This window comes from Paroedura picta, chromosome 16, assembly GCF_049243985.1.
Source record: "Paroedura picta isolate Pp20150507F chromosome 16, Ppicta_v3.0, whole genome shotgun sequence".
NCBI lineage: Eukaryota > Metazoa > Chordata > Lepidosauria > Squamata > Gekkonidae > Paroedura > Paroedura picta.
This window is the reverse complement of record NC_135384.1, coordinates 5153047-5180818: the sequence shown is the minus strand read 5'-3', so window position 1 is coordinate 5180818 and position 27772 is coordinate 5153047. Positions and strand designations below refer to the sequence as shown.

Genomic DNA, 27772 nt, shown 5'->3' with positions numbered 1-27772 from the left:
AAGAGAGAATCAGGCCCGGCCTGCACACACATCCGCAAGGACCCATTTGAGGCCACTTCAGCAACAGAACAAATTTATTTTATGACACGGGAGATCGGATATCGGGGACTGGGTCACAGTGAGGGTTGGAGGTAGCATTTTTCGACTCCCAGCATCTTAGTTAAGCGGGGGGTTTTCGGGACTCTGTGACTCAGGGTCAGACTCTGTGCAAAGGTGCTCATGTGCGGAATGCGAGGAGGCAGCTGAGCCCCGCCCGCTGACGGAACCACGAGACGGCAGGCAATTCCGGACGTATTGGGAGGTGTCTTTGCTCTTCTTTCTTTCTTCTTTAGCACGGAGATACGATGTTGGAAGGGAAAACCAAGAATCTGTTGCCAATCTCTCCTGCACATCCCAGACTTTGGCCATCCCGACAGCTTGGGAGTCGAAATCCCCTCCCCCTCTTCGTCAACCCAGTTGTGAATGGCTGGTGTCCACCTGGCCCATCGGAGGACCAACTCTTGCATAGCAGGACACTAAAGGAAACCCTAGCCTTACGCGGGGACTCAGGAATTGGGCGCCAGTGCAGCCGACCAATGCCCCAAGTAAATTCACATATGACAAACAGAATTCGGGCATCCCGAATTTTTGGCTGCACCCTGAATCTGCCCCCAAAATTTTGGCCGCACCCCAAAACAAGAGCATGTTCTGGTAGCACCTTGCGTTGTGCTATCGCAGGGTACTGTCATGAGCCTGTAGGAAAATAAGGGAGGAAAGTGGGCTTACTAATCCCAAATGTTTTAGGAAATTAATGCTGAGAAAAGCAGTCCATAGACGGACACAACCGCATCCTCTGGTTATAGGAAATGTCACATTTTGCAGGGGGGCATAATTTTACTGAGCAGCTTGGGCAGCGGTGGTATCCTCAGCGGCATCCCTCTGAAACTCTGGCTGGGGTTTCCCGTCCCACTCCCCTCCGTGGGCGAGGGGCTATTTCCCAGCATGCCTCTGTTCGTCGATCTCCTTCAACCACATGACAGTCCGGTCCAGGCTCTCTTCCCAGGTATAGAGGGGCTCATAGCCGAACTGTTTCTGGGCCTTGTCGGTCTCCACCGTGAAGGTGGTGCTCACCACCCTCAAGGTGTAAGGGTTGAGGAGGGGGGCGTAGGCGTAGAAGGGCTTCAGCAGCCACTGCAGGAGGGCGTTGAAGGATGCCATGCAGTATAGGAACCAGAAGGGCAGGAGGGGCCGGGAGCCCAGGAGGCGGAAGCCGCAGGGCCTCAGAAACTCCATGTTGAATTCCTCGTAGCTTTTGTAAGGGGAGTTGTCGTAGCAGAAATACACCTGGCCCCCCATAAGCGAGGGGATCTCTTGTATCTTTCGGGCCGCCAGCAAATGCATCCAGGCCACGTTGCCTGCAGGAGAGTCGGGGGAGGAAACAAGAAAGGGGGATGAGGGAAAGCGTTAGTTCGAGGACAAAGGCAGGAGAATCCTCCTGGGTTTGTGAAAATCAACACACACTCTTTGGCTCTTTACCAGGCTCTTGGCCAGGAAAATGTCTTTGTGCCAGACCCGTTGAGTGGAGGGTAAAGGGGACTGTAGAAGTAGGCTCTTCAGTCGCAGCAAGAGCCCTGCGATGTTCAATTCCCTATTCTTTCAATAAATAGATTTCCCTTCAATGAACCCTGCTTATTGGAAGTAATCGACAGAACCTCACGCTGCCCTTCGTGACGACCTTCAATAGGGAACCCACATTTCTTTTTTTGGGGGGGGGGGGCTCTCTGTTTTCAAGAGCCAGGCTTAAGCTGCTGCAGGTGACAGAAGAGAGCAAGGAAGCCATCCCCGCTGGAATTCTTTTTTCTACACAGCTCTTGAAAAGGTTTGCAGACTTTCCTTTCCGGAGAGGAGGGGAGAAAAAAATCAATCCATTATGTTAAAATTGATCTCCCGATTAAAAACCAAAACTGAGGTGCAGCCACGGGGGAGCAGAGGCAGAACCTATGTGTGTACCTGCAGCTATCCCTCTTCCCCAAAAAGCCCAGGTGCACACACACACACAGGCAAACTGCTTGCGGTGCAGCTGCTCCTCCGAATATCTTAGCATCCTTGCTTTTCAGGTGCGGCTGCCTTTCATTCCTTTTTTTCAAAAAGGGAACTGAATCATGGTTCTCCCGGGTTATTATACGGTTCTGTATTGACTGAAAGCAAGTTATGATTCACTTTGCAACACCTGTTCTGCAAATTGGTTACAGGAAGAGAATGCAGCCTTAAAAAAAAAAAAACCCAACAGCATGCTTGCAAAATAAATAAAAACACACACCGCAACCAGTGGCAACAAAAGGACAACAAAGTCAGGCTGTCAGTGGCCACATGCCACCGACATGTGAATTCTTGCTGCCAAAAGCCTGGTGGCTTTTCTTCACTGGCTTCTGTCCTTCTTGTGGGCAACGAATCTTGTGGCTGAGTCCACGGCAAACCGAAATTAGATGGGCCTCCTTCCTCCTCCCCTTGCCCCCTGTATTCTACACCTTCTCCAGTCTGGGCGGCCAAGGGGGAATTCTTAGGTGTGGGGAGAAGGGGGAACTCATGGCTGTTCTGGGTTTTCCTTTATTACGTCTTTTAAAAATGGATTTAAACCTGTTTTATTACAGCACTTTATTACCGTAATCCACCTTGAGCCTGCTTGCAGGGAGGGAGGGTCTAAAAATCGAATGAATGAATGAATGAATGAATGAATGAATGAATGAATGAATGAATGAATGAAATAATTCCGAACCAGGAAGTCTTCTGTTTCCAATCTGCACACGCGAAGGACGGCACCGCAAGGCTCTTTCTGATTACCAGCTGTGATTTGCTGCTATCTGATGCTCCCAAGAACGCCGAGGAATATTAATCATTGCCATGTTTGCCCTTTGTGCTTTAATGCTGATATGTCCAGCTGCCTGCCTGAACTGATCCCTCATCAATCCAGGCATGCAGCCAGAACGTTCGGAGTTCAAACACCGCAAGGGGTCCTTTTTCACTTCCTCCAGTGTCTTGCGGAGGGAACCAAAAGCTTCGCCCTCTTGCCTCTGCAGGCTCAGGGTCAGCAAGGAGTCGAGGGGGAGTCCATGCACCCTGCCCAGGCCCTCGTCACTCACCCACGTAGACCCTGCCGTGCTCGGTGGAGGCCGGGATGGTCCGGATCATGCAGCGTTTCCTGGCCAGCCCTTGCTCGTAGAACTGCTTCATCAGCGGGTGCTCCTCGCCGTAGATGCCCGTCGGCCGGAGGGCGCAAGTGACCAGCTTCTTCCCACCCTGGATCTGGCGCAGGACAGAGAGAGAGGCCTGTGAGCTGCCCTGCTGTAGCACTCCACGGGTGTGGAACGGCAGCCATTTTACAGCCGACAGGCACATTTTGTGGAAAACCCACAATCAGCATTTGTGGCATACTTCCTTATGCTAAAAAGCAGCTTGGAGGGGGGCGGGGATCTGCAGAGCATGAGGAAGCATGTGTGTGTGTGGGGGGGGGGGCTTAACTCTTCCCTCCTTGCATCATTTCCCCAGGAACACCCCTGCGTGTGTGTTTGGGAAGGGAAGAACTGGTAGCCATATTGTGCCTTCTCCCCCCCCCCCCCAGGCCTAGGAGCATCAGGGGAGATTTTGATCATGGAAAGCAAGGTGCAAAAGAAGGACTGAGCCCTTCCCTCCATCTCCCCACCCTTCACAGGGCCCCATCCCTGGCTGCTGCTGCTGCTTAATGGTGGGGGGAAATGTGTCGGAGACAGAGATCAATCGATCCATCGCATTCCTCTCAACGGGGGATTTATCTCTTGAGCTGCTGCCACAAAAGGATCTCCCGTCCCTTCAAACACACACAAACACACACATGCAGCAGGAATCTTCTCGCACTACTTGGAAGCATCCAGAGGCAGGCACGACTTGCATATTTCTCTTCTGGACCAGGTCAAAAGGAAATCTCTGATGCAGAAGGGAGGGGGGACCACTGCAGATACAGCATCCGTCTGGACGCTCCACCCGCAGCCAGGGAGGGGAGGGGGCCCAGCTACAGTGCTGCTTTGCAAACAGCAGAGCCAAACTCAGCATTTCCATCTCTTCCTCTCAGCCCTTTCAGGGGCTTTTCTTCTTCTTTTCCCAGCTGAATTGCACGGGTGCCTTCGAGCCAGATTGGGGTCCGGGGGCACCTTCGGGATCAATGAGTTTTCCAGATTTTGAGAATTAAAGCTCCCTCCGTCAGCTCTTTGACTCGCGGAAGCTCAGCTCTGGAAAATCTTGTGGGCCTTTAAGGTGCTCCCGGATCTGAATCGAGCTGTTGACCAACGAGGCTACCTTTGGCAACCGTGCTTCTGTAGCCTTATAGTATACCTTGGCCGGGGGAAATAAGAAGAGTTGGTTTTTATACCCCGCTTTTTGACTACCCAAAGGTGTCTCAAAGTGGCTTACAATCCCCATTCCCCTCTGTACACCTCCAGAGAAGTCGTCCAGGACGGGTGCCCAGAGCTCCAACCCCCTGCCAAGTCTATGGAAAGAAGGGGTTTGACCCTCTCTGTGAGATCCGGTTAGATCAGCAGCCCTTGTGGACCTCAGGACTTCTCTGGCTCTGCTCCGGAGTTTAAACAGGCAAGAGCGAAACTAGAATGGCTGAATGTTGTGAACAGCCACTGCTTATCTTGTGCAGGTTGGACCCTTCCACGGAACATCCTCATGCGTTCCGTGGCCCAGTGGTCTCAAAGCTATGCCGTCTCCCCTCACACACCCACTGTCAAATGGAAAGGAACTTCACGCAATCCCTGAAGAAAGGCCTAAACCACAAATGGACATACACCTTGAAGGTGCCCCGTAACTTTGTCCCCATTTAACCCTCCCCTGGAGAAGCGTCCGGCTTACCGGCCGCCCGTTGGCTTCGATGACGAGCTTCTCCGCCTTGGCTTTGCTCATCGGGTAGGCCTCTTTGTTAATGACTTCGTATTTGCTGTCTTCGTTCTGCCTGCGACCAAAATACACAGCAGAATCAGAACCTGCTCCGCCAAGGCACGGAGCCTGCCGGAAGACAGGGAGTCTCGCAGGGTATAAGGCAGGGGTAGTCAAACTGCGGCCCTCCAGATGTCCATGGACTACAATTCCCAGGAGCCCCTGCCAGCGAATGTAGTCCATGGACATCTGGAGGGCCGCAGTTTGACTACCCCTGGTATAAGGCAATAGCATTCACCTCCCAAAGCAGCTGCTTTCTCCAGGGGAGCTCATCCCCAGGCCCTACCTGGAGGCTGGCAACCCGACCAGAGGGACACTGCCTCTGAGCACGTAGGTTAAGGTCAGCCGTCCCGGGCCACAGACGCTTTGCCCACCAGTGTGTGGGGCCCCCTTATAAAGCCTAGACACAACTTGATAGTTTGCTGGCCTCCCTGCCTACAACCCAACCAACTAAATGCTATCTGGATTATTATTATATTATCATGTGAATTATTATTATCTGAATTATTATATTATTATTGTTATTCTTTCCCCTTTTTTCACTGGGGGGGGGGAACGAGGCAGTTGGAAACCGCTCCAGCTATTTTATAGCTAATTATTAATTCAGAAACATTTAAAACCCAATATTTAATGTTTCGCTGTTTGAAATGGGTCCAACCCTGATTAGCTTCTGCAATCTGAGGATTTGGCTGGATCTCATCCAGCAGGTGCAAATGAGTAACAGCCAGCTGAGTCCCGCCCCGCCCCCAAAAAAACCCCCACAGTTGCTAGAATTAGCAGAAAACAGGACTGTGTAAATGTTTTCGATCCATGCGGGGGGCGGGGGGGGGGGCGGGTTGCCCCGCAGGCAGAACTGTGCCTTTAAGAATCCTTCCTGCGTTACCTGGACTGTGTACTGCTGTTGTCATGGCGTTGCTAGGGAGGCCTGGAGAGAAGCCCAGCTGGCTCAGCCAGGGCAAAATACCTGCCTGCATAGGGAACTGGATGGGGCAGGGATTAAGGAGCGGGCTCCCCACCCCAGTTTGCAGAAGCCCGTTTCCTGGGGAGGGGGGCTGCCTGCTTCTGCCCTCTGCCCCCCTTGCTGGCAGCCCCCTTCCCAATTGAGCCTAGGCAACCACTGGCTGGAAATGCCCTGGCTTTGGATTTCCTGCCGACAATGTAGGAGGGCCCTTTCCACTGTATACCTCTGGCACCTCGTTTGGAGCTTGGGGGGCCTAGAGAAGGCAAGGCCACTCCCCCCCCCCACATGCCCCTGAAGGTAGAAGGGGGGGGAGGCACAGTTATACCCTAATTTTCTCATCTGATGCTCCAGCCCTTTGTTGGCTGTACAAAGTTTTGAGTTCAGCAGCAGGTCTGAGCCAGCTTTGGTGCTGTGGTTAAGAGTGGCAGCTTCTAAGCTGGCGAGCCGGGCTTGATTCCCCACTCCTCCAGATGCAGCCAGCTGGGTGGCCTTGGGCTAGTCACAGGCCTGATAGTGCTGTTCTCACGGAGCTTTCCCAGCCTCACCTCCCTCACAGGGTGTCTGTTGTGGGCACAGGAAGGGAAGATATATTCTTTTGTTTTCAGCTTGGATAAAAATTCCAGGCGCCAGTGGGCTCAAGCTTTGGCCTGCTGTTTTCGACCGATGTTTTAGCGAGTCGTCCTAGTGGAGCTAGTCCCCTGCTTCTCAGAACACGTTTAGAAAGTCAGTGCTCTGTCCCCTCCCTCCGCCCCCAACACGGATCAGATTTGCACATGGGAACAGCAGGGAGGCCCGTCCAGCTGGGCCTGGTGCATGGGGCCCCCAAGAAATTGCCGGAAGGTACTCCTAGATAGCGGGAGGAGCAGGCATGCTTGGTTTGAGCCGATACCTGAAGAAGGGGTCTCCTCTGGCGTTGGGCCCCACCACTTCCATAGTGCTGGTGTAAACCAGGTACTGGGTGCCTTGTGTCACACACGCTTCAATGACGTTTTGCGTTCCTGGATCGAAACAGAGGGAAAGGCGGGGTCGGGAGGGAAAAAACACATGTAAATCACACACCTGCACACTTCACACGATTCCATGCTGGGGAGGGGCTACCTGGTGTAGCCAGCTTGGTGTAGTGGTTGGGAGTGCAGACTTCTAATCTGGAGAGTTGGGTTTGAATCCCTGCTCCACCCACATATGCAACCAGTTGGGTGACCTTGGGCTCGCCACAGCACTGAGAAAGCTGTTCTGACCTTGCAGGAATATCAGGGCTCTCTCAGCCTCACCCACCTCACAGGGTGTCTGTTGTGGGGAGAAGAAGGGAAGGAGAATGTAAGCCGCTTGGAGACTCCTTCAGGTAGAAAAAAGTGGCATATAAGAACCAACTCTTTTTCTTCAGTAATCTCAGGGCTCTCTCAGCCTCCCCTCCCTCACAGGGTGTCTGTTGTGGGGAGAGGAAAGGGAAGGCAACTGTAAGCCGCTTTGAGCCTCCTTCGGGTAGAAAAAAGCAGCATATAAGAACCGACTCTTCTTCTAAAGTTCAACATCTCTTCCAAGCTGAAGATCACTTACTCTCAGGCTGGTGCCTCTTGGCTTCTGCAAGCCAAGGGATTTAAGAGGGAGATACAACTGTAGCTCACCTGCAGCACCTTTGCAAAAACAAAACCCATGTTGTGCCTGTTTCAGTGTAACCAGGTACTTCAGGCAGCTGCAGGGAGGGCAGAGAAGCAGTTATGCAAGGCCCGAAATTCATCCCCCGCCTCCCGTTCCATCTCACTGGAAAAGTAGCGTCTTTGAGATTTCCTTCAGGGATGGCTCACGTTTTCTGGGACTGAACTCTGTAAAAAGACAGCCAGGGTTTCCAGTGTGCTGTGATTGCAGACACAAAGAATGTGTTTCCCTGGGCGATGACTGCAGACAAGACGGGATAGGGTGGTGGTGGTGGTGACTGCTGGGTTTCGGCTGCCAGTGCTGGGAGGGGACTGAGTGTCCCACAGGCAGAGGTGGCCAAAGGGTGGCTCTCCAGATGTCCATGGACTAGAATTCCCATGAGCCCCTGCAAGCAGGGGCTCATGGGAATTGTAGTCCATGGACATCTGGAGAGCCACCCTTTGGCCACCCCTGATTAGAGCAGGGAGAGGTTGACTTGGAAGGAAGGGAGAAAAAAGCACCTGCCAAAGTTTCAGGAAACCAGCTTTGGCTTCGCATGTGTCCACTGAGGAACCTCAATGCCTTGTGCAAGACTGGAGTTCATTCCAAGAATTGAATAACAACAGCCACTTAATCTTTATTGTCTGCTCCTTTCTGGTTGGCCCCGGGCAGGTAACAACCAGGCACACCCATGTCATATAAAGCATCCCTGCTAAACAGTTATTAAAAGTTTTAAACTACAACCCATTAACTAAATGATATTGCAAAACTGCCCACGTTAAACCTTATAAAGCCAAACTCATTATTTCTGAGTGGGAGGCCAAGGGCTTTCTCAGTATTAGATGCCTGGCCTCAGTCGCAGGCCTGGCAGGAAATGCTCCTCCTAGGGCTGGCCAGACCCATGTGGCCTTCCTTGCTACGGAGCGACAGCCAAAATTCAGACGCAACCAATAACCTCATGCCAAAAGGCAGTTCTGGTCCAAGATCTCCCCCCCCCCCCCCGGCCTCCTGTGCAGCAGGCACATGTGAGTCCCTCAATCCCTGCGTGGTACCCAGTTCGAATCCCGCAATGCCACAGTCGTAAACCAGGCACCTTGTGGACAAGAACTGGGAACTCGCATATCACTAGTATAAACGACAGGCACCCACCTGTGTCCTCAGTAATGTGGGAATCAGCTCTTTAAGGAACTGGGAGCCATTGGAGGAGGCAATCTAATCTGCAAAGATGCCGAAATTCTGCACCTGTCCACGCTACTCCCCTCCCAGAAAGGCTTGGAGTTTGTTGCACAAGAAGCTTCAACAGAAACCAACTTTCTCTGGGAGGAGATGCAAAAGAATGTGGAGCTGGCTCTTTAAACACGTGCTGCTCCAGATGTTCCTGATACATCACGCCCTCCTGGCAGCTGCCCTGCTCCTCCCCAGGACATATCTGGAGCTGGTAAAAACAAGGGATACCCTCTGCACGGACATAATTGCACTAACACCCTGGCTGACTTTTGCTTGGAACCACTTCCCATCGTTACACCCAAGAGGGGTTTTCTAAAGCCCGTCGGTTGTTTTAGAGGTCTATCTTTGAGCAGGCAGCCACGTTTCATAGCAAGGAGGGGCGCGTCAGCCGTAAACACGAAACGGCAAAAACCCAAATGGAAAAGAGAGGTGTTCGAGAATCACTGAGCTGTATGATTTTAAGAAGAAAAGTTGGTTTTTATCCCCCGCTTTTCACTGCTTGAAGCTTCAAAGCAGTTTACAATTGCCTCCCTTTCCTCTCCCCACCACAGACGCCCTGGGAGGGAGGTGAGGCTGAGAGAGCTCTGACAGGACTGCTCTGCGAGAACAGGACTGTGACTAGCCCAAGGTCACCCAGCTGGCTGCACATGGAGGAGTGGGGGATCAAAAAGCAGGCCGGCTCCAACCCTGCAAGTTGAAAGGCCGAGTCATCTCCCTCCCTCTTTCCCTTTTCAAAGAAAAGTGGTTTTGGAGTCTGAGCTGAAATTCCGAGTAGGGGACAACAGCCGCTCTAGGGCTGGCAATTCCTGGGTGGCCACAGACGGATCCTCCGCTCTGGAATGGAGAGTCAGCTTTCATGCTGTTAGAACAAACATGCAAATCATTGTGACATTCTGCAGCCATAAACTCTCAGCCGTACTAGGGAGCCTATGGTTTCCACCCAACTCTGTGGTAAAGAACAAGGAGGCCCCTCCAGCCAAGACCGTCAGAGGGATGAAGTAGGGGCAGGATCTCCTCCACGTTGCTCCCTTACTCTTTCAAAAGGCAGCCATGTTTGCTTGCAGCTACGCTTGGGTTCAGGAGCTCCCGCCATCAGATCCAAGCAGGAATGGAGAGTCCCCAAGTCCTTATATCCCAGCCAGAAGGTGGGAGGGCGTGTTGCAAAGAAAAGAAACATTGACTCCCAGCACTTTTCTTTGCAACACCCCCTCCCACCTTCTGACTGGGATCTTGGTTCCTGCTGGTGTCTGAGGAAGAGAGTGTTGACTTGCAAAGACAGAACCCGGAATACGAATCTAGAGCTGTAGAAATGAAATGCTGCGTTTAAACAGTAAGCGCTGTTTTTAGTCCTCGGAAATTATTACCGCTCTCGGAAGACATTAACTCAACAGTTGGCAAGCTTCCTCTCCCTTGCCCTTTTCCAAGCTCCAGCTTCCTGACTGTCAAGTTTTCCCTCCCAATTACTTTGATGGGCAGCTCCTATTTTCCCACCCCCACCCCCCTGCAAACTTGTTTTCATTTAATTTTCCACAGAATAAACTGACAAGCCAATGATCTATTTAGCCTGGAAAAAGCAGGCAGAATTTTTTCCCCCCTAGAAAAGATGCCCTTTCGGAGGATTGGAAAGACAAAAGAACTTTAAGTCTGCAAAGACCTTAAAAGACACAGAGGAAAACCACAAGTAGAAACACAGCAATTAACATGTACCTGGGCTTGACTACATCAAGACGGTGGTGGCGGTGGTGGTGGTAGTGACGGGGGCTCACATGATTAAATGCTTTTCCATGCAAAATAAAATTCCCTGCACATAGAAAACTCTCAGGAGGGGATTACAATACAGCGGGGGTCGCCAAACTGTGGCTCTCCAGATGTTCATGGACTACAATTACCATAAGCCTCAGGACTCTTCCCCCTTCTCTCAGTATGCTAGTTTTCCATATGCAAGTCATGAATACAAAAAAACAAAATAGAAGCATTCAGTGCCAGTCGACACCTGCAGTCTGAAATCGGACAGTCTGGAAACAGGTTAAAAACCTCACCTGTTTAGCAGAATTAGACACAAGCCCCTTATACTGCCCACCTCCTTCAGATCTTCCCTGTAAACAGTCCCAGCTCACCTGGAGCTGTATTAACAGGTCTGGAGATCCCTTCCTTTGGATTCAGCTTCAGAACCACTCAGCATGTACAGAAAGCCTTCTCCCCACTTTGCATTTAAACACAACCTCAGTATCAGGACAGCTAATGGCAAATGGACAGGGGAGACCCCCCTGTTAGATAGAAAAGGAAGCCCTTTCTGCAGAGCAGAAGTAAAACAAGCCCATTTCCTACTAGGCTGTGCCAGATAAATTTCTGGAGATTTGAGGGCAGTGTCTAGGGAGGCCAGAAGGAGCTCAACAGAGCCAGGAAGCCAGAAAAGCTGCCATTCCGATCTCCGCAGTCCTGTAATGTTTACTTAGTCCTTCTATGGATATATATATATACTCCTCCTGTTTAGGTGTCACCACTACTCTACTGTATTCTCACAGTTTTCCTTTGCCTTGCGTGTCCTGCCTTACCTCTGTGGCCTCTGCTTATTTCTGAATTTTCCCATCTGGGGGGTCGGCAGCTGTGTTTCCTGCCACAGTTCTTACCATGCACGTTGACCTCTTCAATTTTGGACGAGGGGAACCGGCCCCAAACATCCACCAGGCTGGCTGCGTGGATGACCGTGTGGGCTCCTTTCACGGCGTCCTCCACTTCCGGCAGGTTACTGATGTTCCCCTTGATCAGGACCACCTTATCTGCAGGGAGAGTTTCAAAAAGAAGGTGGGGCTTCACATCATGGAGAGGAGCGCAACATACACAACCAGCACAGTCGCATCCTTAACAGACCAGCAGAGTTACGCTCATGACCTTATTCACACTGATAACGCAAACCGACGTTTCTCCAGTTCCTGGTCCCGTTCCACCACTGCCAGAGGACCCCCTCCCCCCAAAAAATCTTAAGATAGCCAGAATGTTGCATGCCACACTTTGCATGTGGGGGTCACAAACAACAATGAGGAAGCTGTAAGCGAGCCGGGGTGGTGCAGGGTCGGATCACAGCCGACTTACGGCGACCCTGTAGGGCAGCCTTGTTTCTTATGCCTGTTCTTGCACATCCCAGGCACAAGCTGGGATACAGAAGAGCTGAGGCACTTCTGCCGTTTCTCTCCCTGAAAACTTCTGCCTTCCTTTTTCTCACCCTGCTGCAATGAAGTCCCGCTTCCTACCAAACAAATGTTTTCTTCGCCTCCCTTGTGGTTCCCTTGATGCATCATTCCGGCAGCTTCGAGCAACCGTCTGCAGCCGTCCAGGAGAAAGAATCTAAACGGACGGCATTCTTTAGGGGAGGAATGAAATCCAAGCGCAACTAACTACCTTCTTATGCAACCAAAACATTCCTTCTGGAAATAATGCTCCCCCCACAGTAGAGTAAAACCAAAAGCAGCCTCCCTGTTTCATCTTCATATTGCCTGTAAAAAAACAATTTTTTTTTTAATGATGGAAAAAGTAAAGCAATAATTGGGCTTGTGTGCTGATTAATGGGGAGGCGTGGAAAATGCAGAGGAATGATTTCAATGTAGGAGATGGAGTGGCCACCAAAGGGCAAAAAAGAAAAACAGAGGTGGAGGGGGGAAATCTGAGGGAATCCGTGTGCTTCTGAATTATCTCCAACTTGGATGCAAAGAAAAGGGGGAAACTGCCACTAAACCACTCTCAGAAAACACAGGGAATTTAGGGGGAAATGAACCGAATGCTGAAGAAGAACAAAAACAACAAGTAGAAGTACAAGAACAACAACAAGAAGAAGAGTCGGTTCTTATATGCCGCTTTTCTCTACCCGAAGGAGGCCTTCCCTTCCTCTCCCCACAACAGACACCCTGTGAGGTGGGTGAGGCTGAGAGAGCCCTGATATTCCTGCTCGGTCAGAACAGCTTTATCAGTGCAGTGGCGAGCCCAAGGTCACCCAGCTGGCTGCATGTGAGGGAGTGCAGAATCAAAGTCCGCACTCCAAACTCCGCACTACACCAAACTGGAAGAAAAGCAATGCAGAACACAAAAGAAAACCCAATAGAAAGAGAGGGATAAAAGGCATGAGAGAGAGATGGTGTCTCATTTCCTTTTAGACATTTCTGAGAAGTGCAAATGCTTAATTAGAATCAGAAAGGCGCAAAAGATGGCTGTATCAGGACTATCTTACACTCAGCAATTCACTGTAAGTGTCAACATCCTGCAGAATTAAAAAAAAAAAACCCACTTCCAATCAAGCAAGGAGACTTGTATGTGGATGAGGAATATGTGGAATTTGTGAGCACCATATTTTTTGACACCTGCCTCAGAAAAACCATAGAACCAGAAAGTACCCAGAGAAATCTGGCCTTAAACCCTAAGGCTGAACCCCCCAGGATTAGGGTGTAAACCAGGGGTAGTCAAACTGCGGCCCTCCAGATGTCCATGGACTACAATTCCCATGAGCCCCTGCCAGCATTTGGGCCGCAGTTTGACTACCCCTGGTAAACACAGTCAATTTCACTTCATATATTTCTTCTCCCAGAGTTATTTATTGTTTATTGCATCACTAACTTTCCCATTTCCAGGAATGCAAGGCTACCCATGAGTCAGCCAATCTGACTCTGATGCAATCTGATTTTCTCCCCCTTCCCCATCCCCAGAGCCCTGCTCTGACAGCGGCCACTGGAGGTGCATGACCTTGCTCTTCGACCTCTTTGCCTCTGCCGCTATGAAGTACTTTGCTCAGGAACGGCGCCAAGAACAAGGAAGCCCGAGATGGGCAGAGAGCACAAGGGGACGCAGAGAAACTTCTCCATCTGTGAAATAATGGTCCACCGGAAATTAATTGTCCAGAGTACACATGCCCCACCCCAGGGGGGGCTCCGTGACCTGACACTCACGATTCCAGCATTGGGGGTCTATAAAACACCACAAAGCAAGCATGGCTGAGACTGGAAGACATCACGCATGCCTGAGGGAGGACCAGCCTAACTGTGGCCAAGAGGCCCGACAGCGACCACGCTAAGAAGCCATGAGCAGAGACCACGGAGACGCAGCTGGCCGGTCCTCAGCCACTGACCTGGCTCGAGTCCCACCCGGCTGGCTAGCGGCAAAGGAAATGCCACCCCAAAAGCCAAAGAAGGAATTTCAGGCGTCATGTTCTCTTTCACATGCACATTGCCCGCACAGGAAACCCTGCGTCACCTTCTCTGGAAATCCGGCGGTGACGGAATCCATCTTAGGAGAAACACCTGCCAGGAAAGGTTCCAATTGCATCAGCTCCCCTTCCGGTTTGGGCTGGCTCCACAGCCTGGCCTCCCCCCCCTGCCCAGAGCCTTTGCCTCCCCCTACCTCCCTCTCCCCTTCTACGCAAGTTGTCTCAGGGCTGCTGTCTCAAATAAACATGGGAGTTTGAATCTGGTTCCGCGGAAATCGGGTCCTGAGTCTTGTCTTCCCGGACATCTTTTGGAACCTTTAAAAAAGTTATATATAATTACGAATTGGTCACCCTGGAACCCCTTCCTCTTGAGGGCAACTGCCCAGCAGCTTCAGTGGGACCCGACTCGGCCACTGGCTTTCCGGGGAGAGAGGGGGCTGAGAGAGGCTTCTGGCTTTAGCAACGGAGCATCAGCATGGCCTGTGTGGTCTAGTGGTTAGAGCAGAATCTCTCAACCGGGCTTTCACAACCAGGGTTTCTTCTCCTCATGTCGACTGACATACCAGCTCATCATATTCCATCCCTCCAGCATGTGCAGTTTTCTCCCTGTGGGTTTCTTTCTTCTTTTTTTGGAAAGGGGGAGAAGAGGGTATTCCCTCCCCCCCTTTGAAACCCTGGTGGAGGAAGCCTGTTTTTAAGCCTCTCCCCCCTTTTTCCCCTGACCAAAAAGAGCCTCTTGCTACCATCTACGCTGGCCAAGCTCAGGCAAGCCAGGGATATTTTGGCAGCGGAGGCCGGGAATGCAGCTGAACCGAGTTGGTAGCCGGGGCCAATGCAGTCACGCATTCCCTCTGCCGTGACCCACGGCCCTTCCAGATAAGTTCTCAATGGAGCAGCAGAGCTTCCAAGTTTGCCCAGTGGCTGCTTTAAGCTACCCCCTTGGAGGGTTGAGCTTTGTCGGTGTTGAGAAATGGCTGCAGTTGGGACACTCTACCGCATCGCCTGTCCGGCATCCAACTGGAAGGGTTCCACGGCTCAGCTGCTACCCTACGGAAGAGAGCGCACGTGAAGCTGGCCTGCCCCAGAGAAAAGCCGACGTGACCATCATCTTGAACCTCCAGCCGTAAGGAAGGGAACAGCTGGGCAGGCAGACTCGCAGCCAGGGCGGGGAGAAGAGAGGGAGGTTTAAATCCCGCTCGGCTTTGCTAGTCAAGGCCAGGGGACCTGTGCGGTTAATGTTTAAAAACAGGAAGAAGGAAAAACAAAGACCCGTCCTTGAGAAACTCTGGCCTCTTTCCTTTCACACAGCAGCAGCGACGAGGACAACCCAGAGCCGATTTGCAAAGCCGAGCCGAGGCCGAAAGGCAAAAGGCCCTCCCCGCTTCCCACACGGCCCCTGATTTGGATCGAGGTTGCGTGAGAAATTCGCACACCAGCAGAGGAAGCCCTGTCTGCTCACACGCGAGGCCTGGACGCGTTAACTGTGAATATAAGTCAGTCAACGTGCTGGGCGGTTACTCAAAGAAAACGGCGTGATCGTTTTGAGAATCAGAATAACTTTTGGTTAAGGCAGCAGCACACATCCCTGTGTTCACTGGGACGAAACGTCTGACGCCGGAGTTTCATGGGACCTTCGCTAGTCCGGGAAGGTGCTCAAATCCCTAAGCAACCGTCTCTCCCTTTCTCTCTCCCCTCAGTTCTTCCCACCCACCCACCCACCCCCGAGGCTGCCAAGATCAGCTTTCAAGCAGCAGCCCCTGGAGACTTTTCAAAATGTCAGGACGTTCAAAACATGCAGCTGCTGCTCTGGGTTTCCAAAACTTGCTCCCAAGTCTTCCAGATGCAGCTCAGCAGTCAGACCCACACGCGCCACTCATTATGGCTCTCGGAAGCCAAAGAGAAACGAAAAGCAAGCAGCTGTTGACAAAAACCAGGAATCTCTAGATCAGGGGTTAGTCAAACTGCGGCCCTCCAGATGTCCATGGACTACAATCCCCATGAGCCCCTGCCAGCATTCGCTGGCAGGGGCTCATGGGGATTGTAGTCCATGGACATCTGGAGGGCCGCAGTTTGACCACCCCTGCTCTAGACCCCCTCCTCAGGAAAGAGGGGGGCTCTTTCAGATGCTGGATTGTGCAAACAAAAGAAAGCACATCGCTGGCTGACACTGGCTTCCCCCTGGAATTCCCCCAGCCCTCCCCTCTACCAAGGGGCTCCGATTAACCAAAAAACACCAGGAGGCTCCAAGAAGACTCTTGTGATGCATTCTGGAGAGTTGGAGTACTGGAGAGAGATAGAGCAGAACCCCCCCACACCCCCACCCCTACCCAGATTCCTTTCGAAAAATGCGAGATCCAATTTCCTCTTGCGGCATCTGAAGAAAAATCAGGTGCGCAGCCGTGTCGGTCTCAAGTAGCAGAACCAAACGGGAGTCCGAGGGCACCTTTAAGACCAGCTTTCTTCTAAAGGTGTGCAGGCCCACTCCCTCAGAGACTATGAAATAGGAATCGTCACAGGGCAGCTACAAGGACACAAGCGGGTTTGCCTAGTGGACCAAATGCCACTTCCCAGGTAGGGACTGGAGATTCATTAGAATAAGCCGCAAAATACTATGCTATTCAAGCCAAATTGCCCATCCCTGCACTTTAAATGGGCCGAATCAGCAGTCACCGAATTGCTATTCAGCCAGTTTAAAGGAAGGGGGGAGAGAGAGAGGAGGCCAAATAACTGATCTGTCATAATCAGCTGATTGGCAGGATTTTTACATGCCTTCCCCTCTCCCCCCCCCAACCCTCTCTGGAAGCATCTCCGTTTTCCCCATGCACCTGCCTACTCCCAGGTGCGTTTCAGGTGAGCAGAGCGGGAATGAGATGGCCCCAATATCCTCCCCACCACGACCACTTCAGTTCCCTCCGGCAGGGCCTGGGTATTTCTGGTGGCCCCAAATCCCTCCGCTCAGTACAGCCAAGTGGCGGGGACTCACCGTCAGCCAGGCGAAGGATCCCTGGGGACACATGAGAGCACGCAGCATGGAATGCCACCCTCTTACCTTTGTCCAGCCGCTGCATGCTTTCGTCTAGGTGCAAGTCGAAGACGCGCACTTCGGCCAGGTCAGACTCCTTCTCTAGAAGCATCTGGACCAGGCATTTCCCCAAAAACCCGCAGCCACCTGTCACGAGGTAGATCTTGCCTCCAGTGTACGACATGTTGCGTCCTGGGGAGGAGGGCAGGAAGACAGAAGGAACCAAGCTGTTAGGGCAGGCGGGAGAAGGCCGTGAGAGGAACGGCAGCTGATAGAGGGTGGGTTCTGGGCTGAATTCAATAATAATAATAATAATAATAATAATAATAATAATAATAATAATAATAATAATAATAATAATAATAATAATAATGAGGAGGAGGAGGAGGAGGAGGAGGAGGAGGAGTTGGTTCTTATATGCCACGTTTCTCTCCCCGAAGGAGTCTCAAAGAGGCTTACAGTCGCCCTCCCTTTCCTCTCCCCACAACAGACACCCTGTGTGGCAGGTGGGGCTTAGAAAGCACTGAGAAAACTGCTCTGTCAGAACAGCTCAACTGTGACTAGCCAAAGGTCACCCAGCTGGCTGTGTGTGGAGGGGCGGGGAATCAAACCCGGCTCTCCAGATTAGAAGCAGCCGCTCTTCTCCACCAGCTGGCTAGGAGTCCCCGTGGGCATGCAGTTTGGCCCCGAGCAGGGCTGGGCTGGGCGGAAAGCGTTCAAGCGAGGAAGCGGATCGGATTCAGCCTCACGCAGCTTCTCAGATTAAACTTCTCAAAGCTCTGGCAGAAGGATCCACAGAAAGTAGAGTAATACCATTCCCCAGACGCTTGGGGGAGAAAAACAGTTATTAAATTACTGAAGTGCGTTTGTAATTTAAACCCTCAAGCCTATGAGGCTTCTGTTCACAAAGGATCTCTCCTGATTCCTCTTCCCCCACGCACAAACTCTGCCCAAATTCAGACCCCTGCTCACTGTTCCTAAGAAGAGTTGGTTTTCGTACCCCGCATCTCAAAGAGGCTTGCAATCCCCTTCCCTTCCTCTCCCAGCAACAGACACCCTGCGAGGCAGGCAGGTCTGAGAGAGCTCTGAGAGAACTAAGCCTGGTCCACCAAGCAGGCCTCGTGTGGTTGGGCGTCGACGGAAGAGCAACCTGAAGCGCATGGGAAGAGCGATGCGTCTCCTTTGCTACCACACAAAAAGGGGCGTGGGAACTAAACATGCAGCTTCCTTCTCCCACAGGTTGCTCGGCTAAGGAACTGAGGACAGGGGCGACTTCAAACGATTCACCCTGAACTGGCAGCACCCTGGCAAGGAGGCACGGCCAGGGCTGGTACAAGAGGCGGCGTACAGCACACGGTGTGCAAACGGTCGGGTCGCTCCGTTAGCCTGCAGAAGCAATGTTCGCTGCCAGCTCCTAGAAAGCAAAATGAGCACCCAGGTTTGGGTGGATGCCAGCGCCCCAGGCAGCCCGTTAGAGATCGGGGCAGGTGTAGGGCCGGCCCTTGAGCAAACCTGGGGAACTTTCCAGCAGGTTGCTGGCCTGGAGGGCCCCCGGGGAAAGCAGGGCCAAGGGGCACGGCTCGGATCGGAGGAATACCGAGACCTCCCCTGCAATGCTGATTAAGAAGAGAAGGGCCTGCATTTCATGCTCAGGCACGAGAGAAGTGGGATTCATTCGGGCAGGAGAAAAGCGAAGGACGGCCGGCACAGCATCCAGCCCGGGAAGGCCCAGTTTCCAAGGCGGTGGCTTTCAGGAGGAAGGAACCCACCCCACCCATCCCCATGGAGTGATGAGGCACAGCAGATGGCCGAAACAGACCCACCAGCTTCCTGACACAAGAGAAGCCGTCTGGCTCCGAATCGGGCGAGAGCAGCGGCAGCTGAGGGGCCGTCCGGCTCAGAAAGGGGCTTTGTTTCGTTGATCCGGTGGCATCAGGTGCGCGGAACAGAGCCTGCCGAACCCAAAGAGCGGAGGGAGCAAAAGGCCACCTCGCAGCCTGATGAGTCACAGGGGGTGAAATGCAGCACTGCAGTTTTAAGCTCAGACTGTTTCACGAGGCGGGGGGGGGGGGCGTGCTCTGCCCAGCACTGGGGCCAGAGCTGGCAGGATATTTAAATCAGGGGTTAAGGGTGAAACGCTCAGAGACGTGAGCTGCCATCGAAAACCGGGCTCAGCTCTTTCGGTGAGCATGGGCGGAGGGGCGTGGCTCCTCCTAAATTGCAGTTCCCAGGCAGTGAAGAGCCCTGGCTGTAGGGATGCCAACCCTTTGGGGACCTGAGGATGCCCTAGAATTATAGCTCCTCTCCAGGTGGCTGGGATCACTTCCCCCGGAGAAAAGGACTGCCCTGGAGGGCGAACTCCGTAGCATTAGATCCACTGAGGTTTCTCCCGTCTCAAGTCCCACACACTCCCGGCTCCACCCCTGAATTCTCAGGTGTTTCCCAACCCGGAGCTGGCTGCCCTACCTGGCCGGGCTGTGCACGAAGGAGCCTGGATTATGCTTCCGCTCACGCCCTTCACAACTGGGTTTCACCGCACAAAACGGCAAAATCCACCTGCAAAGCGATTGCTAAAGCGCATTCTTCGGCGTGTCCGAAAGCGCTCCTGTGGTTGCCGATTCTGAGACACCGAGAGATTCCATAGAGATCTCTCAAAAGGGGCGGGGACGACAGGACGGGATGGGAGACGGATGTCTCCGGGATGCCAAGTTTACACGGAAGGGCTGGCTCTAAGAGCAGAGGACTGGCGTGGGGTTGGCAGGCGTGCGGGATCCGTTTATCGCTGAGGTTCTCAAAACTGTGGGTCACTGTTCTCTCCTGGGAGGGTGCCAAGCGGCCTCAAACACGGTCCCTGTTCTCTGTTTATTGAAGCACGGAACAGTAAAGCCAAAAGCTGTTTGGCGTGAGCCAGTGCCAGATCCCTGCGTTTTATGCTGGAGAAGATAAGGAAGCCACCCTTAACGACTCTGCCCGCAGGGCTCAAGGTGCACAGCGCGTTCAGAAGCGGGTCCTGCGTCCAACGGGTTTGAGGAACCCCTCGGCTTCACCGGCCCCTTTCCGAGGCCTCGTCCTATTGAATTCTGTACTGTAATTCCCGAGGGGGGATCCCCAGGTTCCCCCTGGAGGTTGGCATCGCTGGCATGTGAGACGTACCAACAGGGTAGTTTTTGAGCCAAAGGCCTCTGTGCTTCCCTGATACCTGTCCTTAGGCTTTCCTCTTGGAAGGGTTCCTGTTGATAAACAAACAAATCTAGCAGAGGACGTTCCTTTTTGTTCTACCTGCCTGCTGAGAAGGAGAGGGGGAGGGGGTGAAAACCTGCACTGAAAAAGCCGAGCGAAGCACTTCTCCGGAGACTCTGGCCTGGCTTCCCTCTGCAATGAGGGCAGCAGCAAGAGAAAAAAATGGCTGAAGAGCACCTGAGCCAGAATTAGTCCTCTCTCGCTCGGGACATAGCAAAGCCGGTCAAGCCAGGCCAAGGCAGCTTCAGATTTCCTCCTCAAACATCCCTCAAAGCAGATTATCTCAGAAAGCAAAGAGACATGGCAGGTCCTCTCTGTTTTGTCCGCACAGCCACCTTGCGAGGTAGGCTAAGCTGAGTGGGGGGCATTGAGGGGCCCAAAGTCACCTGGCAAGCTGAGCAGGGAGTCGAAGAAGTTGGTTTTTATATGCTGCTTTTCTCTACCCCAAGGAGTCTCAAAGCAGTTGACAGTCGCCTTCCTCTCCCCACAACTGACACCCTGGGAGGTGGGTGAGGCTGAGAGAGCCCTGACAGGGCTGCTCTGTAAGAACTGCACTATCAGGGCTGTGACTAGCCCAAGGTCATCCAGCTGGCTGCATGTGGAGGACGAGTGAGGAATCAAACCCTAGAAGCTGCTGCTCTTAACCACGACACTAAGCTAGCTCCCCCGTCCTAAACCTGCGTTCACACCTTGCCAGGTACACCTGCAACTCGAGACTGCCCACTTTGCAAAGCCACCGCTATAGCGCAGCCATCCGGCCAGAACCCAAGCGGGGGTGGGGGGCACAGCCTCCCTCCCCCCCCCCCCAACTCCACTCGTCCCAAAACTGGCTGCCTTCTAGGCTCACGCCTCCCTGCCTTTGGCAGCCGGTCGTCCAACCGGTGAAGACAACCGTGTACGAAGCCAAGCCGGAGTGGGGGGCATAACCTCCTTCTCGACTCCCAAAAAACCCTCCACTCACCTTCCAAAGCCGTCTGCCTTCTCAGATCACGCCTCCCTGCCTCCGACAGGCGGCCGTCTAACCGGTACAGGGTCCGTCCTCCAGAGGAGCGGGCACGGGCAGCGCGTTTTAAGCCCCCGACGAGGGCGGGCTGCAACTCCCATCAGCGCCGGCCGGGGCAGGGGCGGCTCCGAAGCCACTCCCGTTTCCCCGCCTCGACCCGAGCGCCGCCTTCCCAAGCGCGATCCCGGGGCGAGGAGAAGAGGCAGCCGCGGAGCGCCGCCGAGATGCACTCTGCACATGCTCCGGGGAACCTTCGTCTGCAGAACCGGAGAGGCGGGGGTCGTGCACGCGGGGCTGAGGGCTGCCCGGGCTGGGGAAGGGAGGACGGCTGACCTGGCCAACCCGAGCCCTCCTCCACCTCCGCTCCTCCTTCTTGCCGGCCGCCTTTGGTCCTCGGAGAGTCGCTGCCGCCGCTCTCCCCGCCCTCTCCCGCTCTTGCCGCCTCCGCTTCCCCGCCGGTCCTAGCACCGGGCGGCTCTGCGAAAATGCCGCCTGCCCCAAGGAGCCTGCAGAGTTGGCTTTCCAGGGCTGCGCGCCAGCGAGGCAAAGATCCAACCGGTCAAGCAGCGCCACCCCACCACCCTCAGGTCCCAGCGAGATGCTCAAGCCGGTGAGGCCTTGGCTGCCAGGAGTGTTGCGGAATGTCAAATTTAATAGGCGGCTTGAGGGTCAGCGGATAGAGGGATGGTGATGGTCACAAAGGGTGCCTACCTTGCAAGGCTGTTGTCCCAGAGCACCTTTAAGACTGTTTTATCGACAGCTTTATCGACTGTTCTTTGGGGTGCGTGCACACTTCTTCAGGTAGCCTCCTGAATCTATTGACGGGGCTGTGTCTTTTTTTTAAAGCAAGTTTTATTAAATGTTTTCATGCAGGAAAATCAAAGCGCGGAAACTAGACAAAAAGGACAGAAGCCGAAGAATAGGCAAGGTACGTTGATCCTGGTAAACCTTTGAATTCCCGGGGGGACTGAGACACAAACATCTCCCAGATTATAACAAATTCATCAAATTGCGAAGCTTGCTGTATTTGAGAGCCCTGCACAAATGCCCTCCTATGATTGGTCCCCTTTTGCGTGGTGGAATTAAGGGCCTTCAAGTCACCGTTTACAGCCAACCCCACCCTGTTTTCAAAGACAGAGACGCTCAAAGAGGCATTCCGCTGGGCAGCCCGGTTGGTCTGAAGCAGCAGAACAAAACGTTGAGTCCTTGAACAGCTCCAGTTTCTTTCCTTCATTAACTTTAATATGCTGTACACCGCTCAGAGGCAAGGACCAAACCGGAAGGACAGGTTTCGTTTATACGATCGCCCTTAGTTTGGTTTAAATCGGGGCGGGGTGAGGGGGTCCGTCTTACCTGCAATATGCAATTTAATATGCAGTAGGATAATTTGCGGCTCGCGCTCTACCTACATGTATGGACCGGCACCTTCTGTTTCGGTGTAACGGAAGGAGCATGCATACATGCACGTACACGTAAACATACACCTTAAGTAAAACTTGGTTTGCACCACTGGTCTACATTCAGAGGGGGGCTGCCGTTCCTAAGAGACCCTGGACTTCTGCGGTAGCTAGGAGCTGCTTAGCTTCTGAGATCCGGCTAGGCTGGGCCATCCAGGCTGGGAGTAGCTTTAAAAGGTCACCGGGAAGGGGTGGGGGAGATAAATCCGAGATTCCGCCCCCCCCATAAAAAAAAAAACATTTTGGAATGACTCTCGTCTCATCTCCTACAACTGCAAAAATTTTCCAGCCAACACAGCTTGCTGGAATTTATCACACTCCACCTATCCATATAAAAACATTTCTGCCAGACATGAGTCATTCAGAGCCATATATTATATTAACCTCCTAGAAAGCTACTTGGATCGTATTAGTGAGTATCGATTCCATTAATGGCCTAATATAAATTATCTCAGGGGTGCTGTTTTGCAAAGTAGGTGTGCTCCGTGATTGGAGCATTTGCCCCCCTCCCTTTTGAACTTTAGGAGGCAAGGGAAAACATTTTAAAAAAATTATTGGCAGTGCTAATTGATTTCAAACTGTATTTAAAAAAATAATTGTTACTTTATTAAATCTGATTATTACTTTTTTAATTTATAGGCTTGGGGCAGCTTAATACTAACCTCAATAGAAGCTTCTTTAAAAACATGACCATTTAAAACCATCGCAGTTGCTTTGTTTACATTGTAAGCAGTGTAGATTTCCACAAGGCAGGAAGACAGCTAATAAATGTTTTAAGGAAATAAGCTAATGTGATCCTCATACTCCCGTGACATAGGAGGAAGATGGGGATAGAGATGCCAGCGTACCAAAAAAGCGAAGGCAACTGTAAGCCGCTTTGAGACTCCTTCCAGAGAAAAAAGCGGCATATAAGAACCAACTCTTCTTCTTCAGTAATCACAGGGCTCTCTCAGCCTCACCCACCTCACAGGGTGTCTGTTGCAGGGAGAGGAAAGGGAAAGCGATTGTAAGCCGCTTTGAGACTCCTTCAGGTAGAGAAAGGCGGCAAATAAGAACCAACTCTTCTTCTTTTAAAAATATGCTCCTAGGCATCTTTCAGAGCTGAGACTCCAGGACTGTCCAAGCGAGGCCTTGGAGCGTACAAGTTAATGTTTAAAAGGGTGTAAAGATAAGGCCACTTGGGTTTCCCTTGGCAGGACTCTCATCTGTGACCCTTATTAAGCAACCAAGGGACAGGCCCAAGTTCACCCTGCCCAACCCTGCCCTCCCGGCAGCCCTGAACACGTGAAGCGAAGCGGCTATAGCAGTCCGGTGGCAGCCTGGCCTGCTTTTAATGGCGGCTCGTCTCCAGAGTTTCAGGGCCCTCTCTCCCAGTTGAACTTGGACCTGTGTCTGCCACAACTGCAGGCAGGTGCCTGCTCTAAGCTGAGCTGGTTCTTGTGGATTTGTCATCCTCTTCAGGGCCTTTCATACCTTTCAGGGGTGGCCAAACAGTGGCTCTCCAGAGGACTACAATTTCCCTGAGCTCCTTAAAGGAAACAGGCAAGAAACCTCTTCCGGTTGCAGAGGAAGGGTGTCTGCTCTGCTCAGCAAGGCCTGAGCCAGTGGCGTCCCACAACTTCTTCCGTGGCCCTTCACCGTGGCGGGTCCCGATCCCCACACCAGGCCTTCCCTTGGGACGTAGCCTCAAGGGGGAGCTGTTTTTGTTGGCTTGCTCCCCCTCCTGGGTCCTGCCATCTTGGAGACAGGGTGGTGGGTGAACAAGGTGAGGAACTGATGGGGAGGGCCTGGGCAGCTCCACCCTCCACCAGTGGCTGAGGAGGGACCCGTGGCAGCCCCGGAAGGAAGACCATGAGGCTCTCCTGCCCCATCTCCCCATAAGCTCTGAGAGGCACACAGGCCGATTTCTCTGCCCTTTAACTGACGTGCTTGTCGGTCCCTCACTTGTAAAGGCTATTCAGGCGCATTTCTTTATTTTCCATCTGTCATAGAGGAATGTGCTAGTTAAGCCACTGGCGCCAGCTCTCGCACAGATGCAAGTGGAGAACCGGCCTTCAATCATCGGGAAGGGTTTTAAGGGAATTGCCCAGTCAGAACTACAGAAAGCTGGTTTGGGCCTGCTGAATGGATCTGTTTACGCATTGTACCTCCTAGGGGAAGGCAGGCACCACTACGCTCCACTTGACTTGGAAACGTGGCCCGTGGGCAACTGCACTGTCTCTCTGCTTCTGCTGCTCAGAGCCAGCGCGGCCTCGGGGCTAAGAGCAGTGGCCTCTAGTCCGGAGAGCCGGGTTCGATTCCCTACGAGCGGAAGAGCAAGGACAAAGACACCCGAAGCTGTTTGCTTTTGTACAATAAAAGTTTAATGACTTTTATAAAAATGTGCTATCTGGCACCAAGTAATGAATCCACAAATTATTAACATATTTACAAGTAGGAAGCCAATAAGATCAAATGAAAATATATTTATATTTATATATATATTTATATATATATATATAATATTTATATAGACGGACAGAAGAGTAGGTATGCGAGCGTTGGGAGACCCCCTCCGTTGGGCACGGAGGGAAGAGGGGAGGGGGACAACGACCCAAAGATTTGTTCCACCAGATGTGCGCATTTCTACCTTCTGGGTTAAACACAAGGTTTTCAGCAAACTGCTAAGGGAGGATAAAGACGGTAACCCTCCCCCATAGAGAGATTTTTCTCTTTTTTTTTGTATATCGTATTTTACACACGTATCTACATAGGTGAAAGCACATTGAGAAAAGAGGCAGGATACATTTCGAACCCGTCACATTTACAAACTTCAAGGCGGCCGTCAGCTTTGAAAGATGAAAGGGGAAAAAAATTGGGCTGGGGTGTTGTTAAAAGCACCTGGGATAACCTTTTTCTGATCTTTGCTTCCTTCTTTAAAGCCAAATACCTCCCCTGTTTTGCCAAGAGAGGGGCTGTAGGATACGGAGGCCTGTAGAGATGATGAGTTCACGGGGTAGGATAGGGTGGGGAGAAAAATCATTTCCCAGTTTCACAAAGGGGGAAAAAAATCTTCCCAAGCAACCGACACTTAACACGTTTCAAAATGAGCAGAGGGTACCTAAAGTGGAAAGGTCATTTTACAGTCTGCAAATATTTTTTAAAACGGGGGTGGAGAACACTCAGAAAGATCTGGGTCACCCTGGAAAAAACAATCCCATCGATAAAGGAGCCGGAGTGATCCTTAATGGGCAAGCGGATTTCAGATGCTATCAGGAAGAACACAAGCTTACGTATGGAGGGGGGGGGGGGATGGTAGGACCAAGCATCTCCCCTGGAAGAGTCAGGACTGCTTGGGAAATGAAAATGTCACAAAGGCTAATAAGGCTAAGAAGTGTGAACTGCGGGTGGAAGTTGGTGCCCAAATCTATCAAGTACCTACGGGATTATCTGCCACTCATTTATACGAAACACCACCGCCACACCTCCTTTGGTGGCATGATTTGTAACCAGGAGTGGGCAAACTGTGGCTCTCCAGATGAGCATGGACTACAATTCCCATAAGCCCCTGCCAGCACATGCTGGGCACGGCTCACAGGAATTGTAGCCCATGGACATCTGGAGAGCCACAGTTTGGTTGCCCCTTGTCTGCAGCAAACAGACACAACTATAAAAGAGGCCGAATACTGCCTCCTCTCTCCCTGAAACTTTGCCGTACAGCACATGACTGCAGCAGGATCATTTGAAGTTGATTGAGACAGAAGCTGGGTCTGGCCATGCGATTTGTTGAGATTCAGGCAGGGTGGGCATTGTTCTGGCCGGAGCATCTGGAAGCCTCTAATATCTTTGAGAGATGAGGATGCTAAAGCAGAGACATTGAAGCAGCCTTGAGATAGAAGCGGGGAAATTGTGACAACAAAATACCCCCTAAGGATGATGCGTGCGACAACCGCAAACAGGACTTACCGCCTATCTTGTTAAGAGGCAGGAGAGCACCGTATGAGCAGAACTTGCGTCAAATAAGGGGCTTACTCTTGGAAAATTATTCAGGGAGGTTTGTATCAGGAGCCGGGGGGAATCCAAGAGTATGAATCACTGAGAACCTCTACCAAAACAGAAAAAGTATTTTTTAAAGACAAGGATTATTCAGAAGCTGGGAAAGTGCCATTTACCTTCCACAAAGGCAAGTCTGATCCAGAAAGACGGGGATGGGGGAAAATGACCTATCCTAGGGAGAAAACCAGTTACCCTTGTTTCTCACAAAAACCAAAAATTAAACTTGCCTTTTGTCTTTCTTTCTTTTGGTTAAATAATCCACCAGCGTCGTCATATCTCTTTACAAAATTCAGGGAATGAAATGGCCTGATTCAAATGTGACAAAAGAGATGAGGGCTAGTTCAGAAAGCAAAAGAAAAGGAGAAACAAACAGGTAAGGGTGTATTTTAAAAGGACGGCGGCTTCTGCTTTGTTACACAACAGGATGAACCTTGACAGCTGAGGCAGAGACGAAATATGATGAGAAGAGGAAGGAAACCAAGGTCAGCCTCAAATGCAGTTTTTCCAGAGCGAGATCACAGTGCACAAACAAATCCCTCTTTGCACGGACTTCCTCGTTTCCTTCCTCAAGGGATGTGTCCTCTCCAATACTAGATCTGCCAAGAAGTTTTGTGTGTAGCAAGCAAGTAGCACGAACAAGCAAGCGGTGAAGGGAAAAACCCACAAGGTCTTGAGAACAAGCTGGCAGATGGGAAACCAAGGCTTTGAGTTTAGATTTTTAAGAGCGGCAAGTGCTTCTACTACTTGGAAAGTAACCACAACATCTCCCCCCCCCCCCCAAAAAAAAATTCCAAGCTCTGCTACAGCCTCTTATGGTCAGAAACGAAATCTTCCAGGGTTTTCAAGGGAAGTGCTGAGACCCTGTCTCCTTAAAACGGAAGCCCCTTCGAAATGGTTTCCGGTCAGCTACTTCTGAAACCCCTCAAAGGGCTTGGGGAAAAAAAGTACACATGTAAGAGGAAGATGTGATTACAGGGCTGGTTTTGCATCTAAAGGCCACTAATGCAGGAAAAACAGACTGATACTGTCCGTCTCAACAATTGCCCCAGAG

The 27772-nt window shown here is 51.9% G+C and overlaps 1 protein-coding gene and 1 long non-coding RNA gene across 6 annotated transcripts; one reads left to right on the top strand and one right to left on the bottom strand.

The window, feature by feature from the left end:
* Positions 1-56: 56 nt before the first annotated feature.
* On the bottom strand, positions 57-21424 carry HSD3B7 (hydroxy-delta-5-steroid dehydrogenase, 3 beta- and steroid delta-isomerase 7). Of its 5 annotated transcripts, none has more exons than XM_077314652.1 (7): positions 21188-21424; positions 17014-17178; positions 11404-11553; positions 6801-6909; positions 4867-4966; positions 3120-3282; positions 57-1394 (listed from the first exon to the last, which is right to left on the bottom strand). In XM_077314652.1, the coding sequence occupies exons 2-7, from the start codon at positions 17168-17170 to the stop codon at positions 970-972; spliced, it is 1104 nt and encodes a 367-aa protein (XP_077170767.1). In that variant the 5' UTR covers positions 17171-17178; positions 21188-21424; the 3' UTR covers positions 57-969. The 5 variants fall into 5 exon arrangements, with proteins under 5 accessions (XP_077170767.1, XP_077170768.1, XP_077170769.1 ...); XM_077314653.1 differs by lacking the exon at positions 21188-21424 and adding an exon at positions 19453-19568; XM_077314654.1 differs by lacking the exon at positions 21188-21424 and adding an exon at positions 18810-18832.
* Positions 21425-21682: 258 nt separating this feature from the next.
* Positions 21683-25018, top strand: LOC143826145 (uncharacterized). Its single transcript, XR_013227012.1, has 3 exons — positions 21683-21839; positions 22103-22157; positions 24841-25018. It is a non-coding gene; the product is annotated as an uncharacterized LOC143826145 (long non-coding RNA).
* Positions 25019-27772: the final 2754 nt, after the last annotated feature.

Coding starts and splice junctions, on each gene's coding strand:
- HSD3B7 (XM_077314651.1), bottom strand. Junction 4,967..6,800: donor AGAGGAGACCCCTTCTTCAG/GTATCGGCTCAA, acceptor TTTTGGTCGCAG/GCAGAACGAAGACAGCAAAT. Junction 3,283..4,866: donor TCGAAGCCAACGGGCGGCCG/GTAAGCCGGACG, acceptor GTCCTGCGCCAG/ATCCAGGGTGGGAAGAAGCT.